The following is an 8,843-nucleotide window of genomic DNA, read 5'->3' on the forward strand; positions in this document are numbered from 1 at the left end:
AAGGTACCAGCTTTCAGGATGCAATCACTGAAAGCCTCATCAAGAAAAGTTTTTCGAAAAATCTCGGAGGAAGAACGATGGTCATTGCGGGGTAAGCGACCTTACACTCCATAATAGTCAGTCCCACCCTAACCACAACAGGCACCGAAGCTCCTCAATCATGGATGCAGAGGAGATTATCGTCCTCGGAAAGAAAGGATCCATCCTACAGAGAGGCAGCCACGATGAACTCTTGGCGTTGAAGGGCGGGAAATACTGGGAATACTGGCAAAATCATCTCGGAAAGTAGACCCAGAATAGAACAAAACAATGGCATACGGTACAGTGCGATGGCTCCAACACTTCCTTGACTAGTTACTCCGAGGTGTTTATGCCCTCAGTCCTGGGCCAATAAAACCGTAGGACGAATGCAACGGATTTTCACCTGATCCCAGCAGATTCACATGAATGGTCAGCTAGTAGATTGACCATTGTGTTCGTTTCTACTTCGATCTTTTTGAGCTTAAAGCTTTGGTTGAGTGCAGGTGCGTAGTTTTCCATTGTCAGGACGTTGAGATGAGCTTAGAGACAGCCAGTCTTTGACTTACCCGGGCAATGGGTGAACAACTGGCAGACGTATCTTTGGTGAGTCTCATGGATGGAAGGACGGAAGGGCCTGATAACTATGACATCTTCTCTCTGATATGTCTACTTTTGCTTGATCTCACATTACTCTTTCGTCCGCGGAGAAAGAATTTTGACAAGTGTGGTGAATTCAGATTCAGTGAGTGTTAAGAGAGCTAGGTGTATTGCAACAACCCTCTCGGTGGCACTTGCAACGCGTCGACAATCTGCTTGGACCGGATTCGCAGACTCCGCTCCGGCTGTAGCATCCGTGACACGAGTCCTTCGACAAGGTCGTCACGATCCAGCGTCTTTCTGGGTTTGTCAACGATTTTAAGTTATGCTATCATCTGTCCTTAAGCGTCACACGGTGAGGTCGAAGAATGGGCGGGTTCCCGTCACCAGTTGAAGGCATCGGAGTGAGAGCGATTCGGTGCTGGTAAGCCATGAAATCCAGTACCTTGTATCCCACGTGCTTGGTCATGTCACCGAGCCACGGCTGGCGAAGATTTTCACGGCGAGTATTGGTCTTCAAAATGGCGGGGCAAGCTTCCTGCAGCCTTGAACCGGACACGTCGATTTTTAGAAGCTGGCGTGTCCTAGCTCCCGCTTCGAGCTTTTTGCGTATATGATATTGGACGCCCTTGATTTGACTGTCCAGGTCCAACCAGTCAAGTTTCCTTGCTCGTCGCTGTCCTCAAACCTCGGAGTGCCTCCACGAGCGGAAGACGTTGGAGACGTGCCGAGATCTAAGTGCGGGATTAAGTTCTTGGTATCGCCCAGGATTTCTAATCGACTGACAGCCCTTCAAATTTCGATGTTGGTATCCCATCACATATCGAATTGTTCTGTTTGCTCATCAATCCAGCTGGCAGAGTGATCGGTGATGGCAAGAATTTTCACTTGCGCTACCCCAAGTCGCTAGTGAGGCTGCGATTTGAGCTGTGATCATCCTCCGTTTGCTGCGGGAGAATAACTGAGAAGGATACTACGTCTAGAAAGGATATTCTGAGTTTGATTGTTCCTGTGTAAAGCTATGTATCCTGAAGTTCCGCCATCTGGAACACATCCTGACTTCCTCAATGTGCAGGCTCTGGAGATACGCAAAGCATTCCTGAGTGGCGTGGCGAACCTCCATTCTCAACATGAATGACTCAATCATTTCCTGGGGTAAATCTTGGAGTAGTGGTATGAGTACCACCAATCCACTGAGTCCCGAAAATTCATCTCGATCAAATAGATGTTTTGATCGTGGACAGGCCGTGATAGTTCGAAGGAGACGACGTACGTACCATACCTATCAGCAGATATTCCACACCAAACGCTAGCGCACCCAAGAAGTCTGATTGGTACTCCTAAGCAATCAAGACGGACCTGACCCAGGCATGCTTCATGGCCATCGATATAGTGAAGAAGTAGGCCGATGATCCTGGTCCGTCCACCCATACTGCGCACACACGGTAGTATATCCTCCACGCCATCCAAAGAAGCTGTCGAGTAGAACCAAGGGGTTTGTAAAGTTGATATCGGGATCTTGTACGTTGGCTGTGGAAGGCTGATGGAATGGCTTGACGCCGTCTCTGGGCTTGGACTCTCGAATGCTACATTACGTATTCCGACAGGCGATTTTTCGATGAAAATTCGGGTCTCCACGTCCTGAGGTAGCACATCTATTAGAGCAAGCCGCGTCCGTGGCTGCATACTCAGATGCGGACCAAAGACCAGAGTTCGGCCGTGGCTTGTTCTGAACTATACACATGTCAGTGTAAGTTTTCTCATAGATGATAGCACGTACGAGCAATGCTAAATCTAGCCTTTCGGAACCACGAATCCAGACTTCGACTACTTTTTCATTGCGGTACAATGGAAAAAAGAGCCAAATACCATTGTCTCGATTTTGATACGTCGAAAGCTCTTCCTTCAGGGTGTGTGTATGAATCGACATGATTCGCGTATCCCAGTGGACGGAATATGCAACTATGCTTGGGTTGTTGCACAACACTGCAGACATTTTGGTTGCTTCAGGCGACCTCTCAAGTTGAACCATACGAGGCATTTTAGGTGGGGGTATAGCCCACAGCACATTTGTCAGTTGCTGTTGTTTCAACGTCGCATCTTTGGGAACGAAACAGCGGAGTTTTGGGCCCTACATAGTGTTAGTGGTATCTAAGTAGCAGGCTCAAGAAGCTACCTTATTCTGAGCCACAAGTGTGGGCGAACTCTCAAGATCCATGGCTCGCCACCAAAGATCTCGGCAATTCTCTACGGTCGGAGTGGAACCACCGCAAAACGATATCAACCTGACACCGAAATAGTCCTCCGCAAGATAAATAGTCGTGACTGTCGACATAGATTTGGGTACGTACATGAGCTGAGTGTGGCAATCATCGTTGTTGTTGCTTAGCGACGACAAGTACGAGCTGCCTTCGAAATCCGTGAAATGACCCCATATCTTGGATGATAGTTGGATCGAGGACTCTCCACTGGGCACAGCGCGAAGGGCTCTGGCGCATTCCACTGCGTAACTCCGAAGGCACAGACCAGCGATTAAAGAACATAGCTCGCGGGGCAGTCGCACTAAGACTTTGTCTAACAAGACAGACAGCTTGTGGTGAAGCCAACTTCTTCGGTCGTCTTTCTCGTGAGCCGTAGGCTCGTACTCGAATGCCAATACCTCAATGGCTTCCGTGACAGGCCAAGGGGTTATCTGATTGGCACATTCAACATGACAGCCTGTTGTTTTCCCGTCCAGGTGTGAGCAGTCTCCAACACAAGTGATATATCTCGACTTCTGTAAATCAACCATGATCCGCTCATACACCATCTCCTCGGAACTCTGGCCAGCCTTCACTATTGTCAAGTCAGAGAGGCAGTGGCTAGAGATTGAACCAGGCTCACCGATGATGATAAGCTCTCCGTCGTGAAGCCTAAACCTGCACAAACCACATCGTGGTGTGATGCAAAAAGTGCTCATAGCAGCAAGGACATGGAACCGTAGGAGGGGTGGTCGGGAATTGTAGTTCAAGTTCTTTTGCGGAAAAAACTCAGGTGTGCAGTCTCAAGGTTTATAATGCCACTGGGCATGTGCCATTGGGCATGTCTTAGATGACTCAGCATTTGACATTTGCATGCCTAGGCCCGGAAGATCATTGTTCAAGCCGCCGGGTGGTAAGTGCCTCAGGTAGGAAATCAGGCACTAAATCTCAATCGCGTTCTGCGAGCATGGGAACATTGTTAGATAATGTTAGATAAACGATGTTGATTTAATGCAATACCACTGAGGTCATCGATCAAAGAGTGATTGTTGTGCTTGATTGAGGGATTCCGTCCCATCCCGGTCCAAGCGGGGTTCTGTCTTGTATTTACCCATCATCACCGGTTCTTGCATATTATTCAACGAATTTCTAGCATCCCTTTATCCAGACACAGTCGTCAATCCAACAAACATAGCCATACCTGTGACTAATGCTTGTTCATCCCGAGCCTTTATTTAGAACCTTCGTCACCTCGCCGTGGGACACAATGTAGACGCAGAAAGGGAAATACGTATTGATTTGGTCTTGAGGGCCTAACTAATCTGCATACACAAGCCATATAGACGACACTGAGAGGAAGAATAGACACGATTAAAAGTCTCAATGTCTTTCCATGTTTCGTGGCTTGTAGCCCCAGTACTTTCTGTCGGCTTTCCAGGTCCACACTTCTCCATCCCGAGTGCGTTGCTTATCCCAGTCCTTAAGCTCGGTAATGTGAGATCTGCCTTTCTTATGCTTTTTGAAGATGAACTTATCGCTACTGAAAGTATGCGGTTCATAGACGATCTCAATCCGATGGGCATTGGAAGAAGTTGTGCGTCGACTCTGACTCGCCCCTTGGGCCTGAGAAGGACCGGCTCCAGCTTCTGGGTCCGTTTCTTCAGGCTCCGGCTCCGAAAGTTGTCCTTGCTCCGTGTCAACTAGCATTTCATCTTCTTCATAGCCCTGGAAGTTTGCGTCAGAGGTCTCGTTTGGCAGATCGTTTGCCGACTGATCCAGATCTTGTGCGAACTGGTTGAGCTGACTCTGTGCCAGCGGGTCCAGCTGGTCCTGGTCTGATACTGCCGTGGGTAGGATCGGCATACCGTTTTTGACTTGATCGTAGTAACTCTCTAGCAAATTTCCGTTGTCGGTATTCAGGTCGACGTATGCACTGCGTCCTTTGCGGGACCCAGATTGAGGGCCGTTGTCCAGAGGCAAGAGGCTTAAGTTGACTGGGTCTACCCACCAAAAGCGGAAGCACAAGGAACGCTCAATCCCGATAACTGTCTGTACGAAGAGGCCGAGAAGGCTATACTGCGCGATAGACGCCCGAGCATTCGCTAGTGCTTGGTCCTCAACCTCTCGTGATGAACCACCTCCTCCTTTGATCTCCACCAACAATCGCGGAATGAGCGATCCAGGTGAACTGTACAAAGGGCTGTAGTCGTAGATGAGCACATCAATTCGGAAGTTCCTGCGCGCTCCTGCGTCCGGAGGCTGCTCAAATGTTGGGCAGAAATTGTTTTCGATTCTAAAGCAAAGTATGACAAGGTTTTGTAACAGAGCAGCAGCTCCGTACTCGATGGGATCATGCCTCCATTTTTCGTAGAGCCCTGAAAGTGGTGGGTAGTGAAAGAAAATATTGCTCATGATGATGAATGATGTTGTTGATGTCTGTGTAGAAAGCATCGAGAGCAGAATGGTGAGGCCCCGAGTCTTTATACCTAAATCTCAGGTGCGCAAATTGACTACGCCGCTCTACCAAGCGGCGGTGGGAAAGAGAGGACACACAAGTACAATCGCTACCAACACAATAACGGTGTCGCCGGGGTTCGCACGTCTTCGTTGGATGTAAGCGTGCGGTATGCATTTTCTCATTTTCTCATTTTCTCATTTTCTCATTTTCTCATTTTCTCATTTTCTCATTTTCTCATTTTCTCATTTTCTCATTTTCTCATTTTCTCATTTTCTCATTTTCTCATTTTCTCATTTTCTCATTTTCTCATTTTCTCATTCATCAGGCAACAGGGCACAGCTTGTCAGGCACCAATCTCCCCATCCCTTTGTGTCGCCACGGAATACACTTGCTTTGGGGGAACTCCCTTCCTACTCGTTTTTCTCTTCCACTTTGGCGATACTTTTCAGAATTTTCATGTCCAACCTCCACCAAGAAACAATCACGACGGTCGCATTCTAGTCAGCAACTCTCCATGGAACAATCGCAATTAGGCAGAGTTATAGACATCGGTAAAGCTGTTTCTGAAAAAGTAGGACAAACGTTTATCCTGATGTTCTAAAAACCAGAAGAGCGGTGCTAAATTTCAGACAGCTGAAGGTGAATGAAGTCGAATCAGAGCAGCATACGGTCCGGGATCTTGGCAGGACAGTCCCCGCACAGGGGTCTCGGGCACCTATTGCGATCGTTGTTGACATGACGGATCCAAAAGGACATATACGTGTTCTCGACAGTGCATTGGACCAAGTTGGTGTGGTTCAGGGCGGGGAGAACAGGGGTCAAATGGTGATGGTGACTTGGAGAGAAGGATGGGAGTACATGTTCTTTGGTGAGGGAAGCTGCAAAATCTACCATATCTATGCTAAGGACATGACCTGATCCGATTCCGTCAAGTACTTGATCACTTCTCTCGGACTGCATCTGAATGTGATGAACGGCCACTGTTCACTGTCAGGGACCGTAAGTGACTGTTGCAGGTCCGATTGCTTGGTTAGTGCTAGGAGTCGGAAAGTAGTTTCCACCGATATGTTGTAGACCTTCCCTTTCAGTGGCGCTATCCAATATCAGCAGGTGTACCAGCCGGCCGGAAAGTGGGGTTCAACAAACCGTTGCTTACTGGCGGACCGGTGCTGGGCTCAGTGGTACCGGTCTCACTCGACACTTCTTCTCTCGGTGATGTTACGCGCCTGATCTTCTGCGCGGCTCCCTGGCTATGCACAGCCGTGTCGCTCATCCTGCGCTTAGTTCGGCCCTGCACTTGGCCGGAGATGGCTATCGTGACATTAGAACTGATCCGGCCACCTGAGAGTTTACCTACCATTCGTCCCAATTTTTGCCTCGAGTTCAGTCTTGTAGCTTTTGATATCAACCTCGAAATTGAGGGCAACAGCCTGCAATGGCCCCGTGATTTTGTCCTTCATCTCGTCGATGAAAGAGCTGAGTTGCCCGATTTCGTATAGAGTGGTCGGTGCGAATGTAAAAGCACATAGCAAAGACATACGGAATCCCAGGTCCTCATGAACCTTGGTCAGGAACACGCATGCGCCCTTACGCTTTGACCGTGTCGATGATGTGTCGTCGGACTCGCGACCGTCCTTAGGAAACAGTCCAATCGAGGAGCGAAATTTCCCGACGTGCTTGGGGCTAGGCGAATTGTGGGTGCGAAAGTGGTTGATGACTTTTCGCAAGGATTCGATATATTTTTCCATGTCTCCTTGTACCACAAACGCCGGAGACGGGCGGAGAGGAAAAGCATACAAAAAGAGCTGGAAAGTAGGAAAACAGGAAGGCAGGAAAACAGGAAAACGGGAAAGCAGGAAAATGGGAAACTGGGAAAATGGGAAAGGAGGCGAGGAGAAAGTAGGTAACTGGAAGAGCATATGAAAAGTGGTTATCGGCTATCCTCGGTTATTCTAGGCGCTGTTCTGGGAACACCCGTCGGCCTACGATGGGGTGACTCATCATAGTTCCAGCTGCAGCGCTTCCAGATGAGTTTGATTGGTCTCAGGCTCTCACGTTCGCATATCGATAGAACCGACATGGCGAAACGTAGATCCGAGACACTTGTAGTCAAATCACCGGCTGGCTCCGTAATGAATCAAGATTTCCCCAAAAAAACCAACAACAGCGAGAACGAAATTTTTGAAATCGGAGTAAAAATAGCGCCACAACACACTCCGAAAGGTCAATTGGATAGCCGTGTGCTCGTCGCGAAGCCCATCACGACGTAGGCACCATGGCAACCCCATGGCCCCAGGAGCAAACATGGCCAACGCACCATCGAGAGCACGCCACTCAACTTAGCAGACACCTTCAGACAGCACTCAAATCAATCGACACCGCAAACGAATACCCCCTTGACCCGAAAGCCGTGAAAGCCACTCTCATTGCTACCATCTCCCTACTGGCTAAAATGCAAAAATTGCCCGAGCTCGGACACCTCCACCAAGCTATTGAGAGTCTACGTGCGGAAAACAAGACGACCAACGAGAGCAACATCCGCGAATCGAGAACCATCAGGATTGCTATGCAGCAGAATACGGCCGAACTGAAGGAAAACACCAACACAACGCGCGCAGCCAGCGCGGCTGCCAAGGAGGCTTGGAAAGCCAGCGAGCTGGCGGTCAAGGTCGTGAAGGATATCAAAGCACTAGAGCCGATGAATCAGGGGAACACCGTGCAGTCATATGCCAGCGTAGCCGCCCGAGGAGGACTTGCAGGGAGCATGCATAACCCCTGTAACCAGAGAGCGTCCCAGACCCAGATTCTGCGTGAAATCATTGTGAACATTAGAGACCCTATCACCATTGCCAGCATAAGAGCCATGAACCCCCGTAGCCTCAAGGCGCACGTAGACCGCGCAATCGAACAAAGCAGCAACGAGCATATCCGCAAGCTCAAGACCGTGTCCGCCAATCAACTCAAGAGCGGCGACCTGAGCGTCAAGACAGCAACGACGAAAGACATGGAGGCCCTCCGGCAGTTTGCCGAGGACTGGGAAAACCACATCGGCAACGGAGCCGCCGTGAGGATCCCAACCTACGGAGTGCTGGCGCACGGCATCAGAACCAGCTCCATGAACATGGACCGCTTTACAGAAATCAGAGACGACCTGCTGCAGGACAACAAAGCATTCATCCCCAGAGCAGACATTAAGTACGTAGGCTGGCTGACCCAATCGGCCAGCAAAAAGACGGCATCATCAGTGGTCGTGGAGCTCTCAAGGGCAGAAGACGCCAACAAACTCATTGACGAGGGACTCATCTGGCAAGGCCAGGTGTTTCAATGCGAACGATACGATAGCCAGTGCCGTCTGAGGCAGTGGTTCAAGTGCTGCGCATACGGCCACATAGGAACCCAATGCAAGGCAACGACAACATGCGGCTACTGTGCGCAAGAACACGCGACCCGAGATTGCCCCTCGAAAAGCGACACGACGACCCCAAGGAAATGCACCGCATGCTACGGCGAACACGAAGCATGGCACG

At 49.6% G+C, this 8,843-nt stretch overlaps 4 protein-coding genes across 4 annotated transcripts; 1 reads left to right on the forward strand and 3 right to left on the reverse strand.

The window, feature by feature from the left end:
* Positions 1-1,761: 1,761 nt before the first annotated feature.
* On the reverse strand, positions 1,762-3,577 carry CABS01_16814 (uncharacterized protein; the record flags this gene model as incomplete). Its single annotated transcript, XM_060550143.1, has 4 exons — positions 1,762-2,196; positions 2,257-2,352; positions 2,399-2,749; positions 2,795-3,577. 4 exons carry the CDS (start codon positions 3,575-3,577, stop codon positions 1,762-1,764), a joined length of 1,665 nt encoding a protein of 554 aa, XP_060402859.1.
* Positions 3,578-4,238: 661 nt separating this feature from the next.
* CABS01_16815 (uncharacterized protein) lies at positions 4,239-5,270 on the reverse strand (the record flags this gene model as incomplete). The annotated part of the gene is made up of 1 exon (XM_060550144.1): positions 4,239-5,270. The coding sequence occupies one exon, from the start codon at positions 5,268-5,270 to the stop codon at positions 4,239-4,241; it is 1,032 nt and encodes a 343-aa protein (XP_060402860.1).
* Positions 5,271-6,212: 942 nt separating this feature from the next.
* Positions 6,213-7,064, reverse strand: CABS01_16816 (uncharacterized protein; the record flags this gene model as incomplete). The annotated part of the gene is made up of 3 exons (XM_060550145.1): positions 6,213-6,409; positions 6,463-6,627; positions 6,674-7,064. The coding sequence occupies 3 exons, from the start codon at positions 7,062-7,064 to the stop codon at positions 6,213-6,215; spliced, it is 753 nt and encodes a 250-aa protein (XP_060402861.1).
* A 527-nt stretch (positions 7,065-7,591) lies between these two features.
* Positions 7,592-8,743, forward strand: CABS01_16817 (uncharacterized protein; the record flags this gene model as incomplete). Its single annotated transcript, XM_060550146.1, has 1 exon — positions 7,592-8,743. A coding segment is annotated over one exon (1,152 nt), but the record flags the coding sequence as incomplete, so codon positions are not given.
* Between the last annotated feature and the right edge of the window lie 100 nt (positions 8,744-8,843).

Source organism: Colletotrichum abscissum (genome assembly GCF_030869225.1).
Source record: "Colletotrichum abscissum strain IMI 504890 chromosome Unknown Scaffold_164.1, whole genome shotgun sequence".
NCBI lineage: Eukaryota > Fungi > Ascomycota > Sordariomycetes > Glomerellales > Glomerellaceae > Colletotrichum > Colletotrichum abscissum.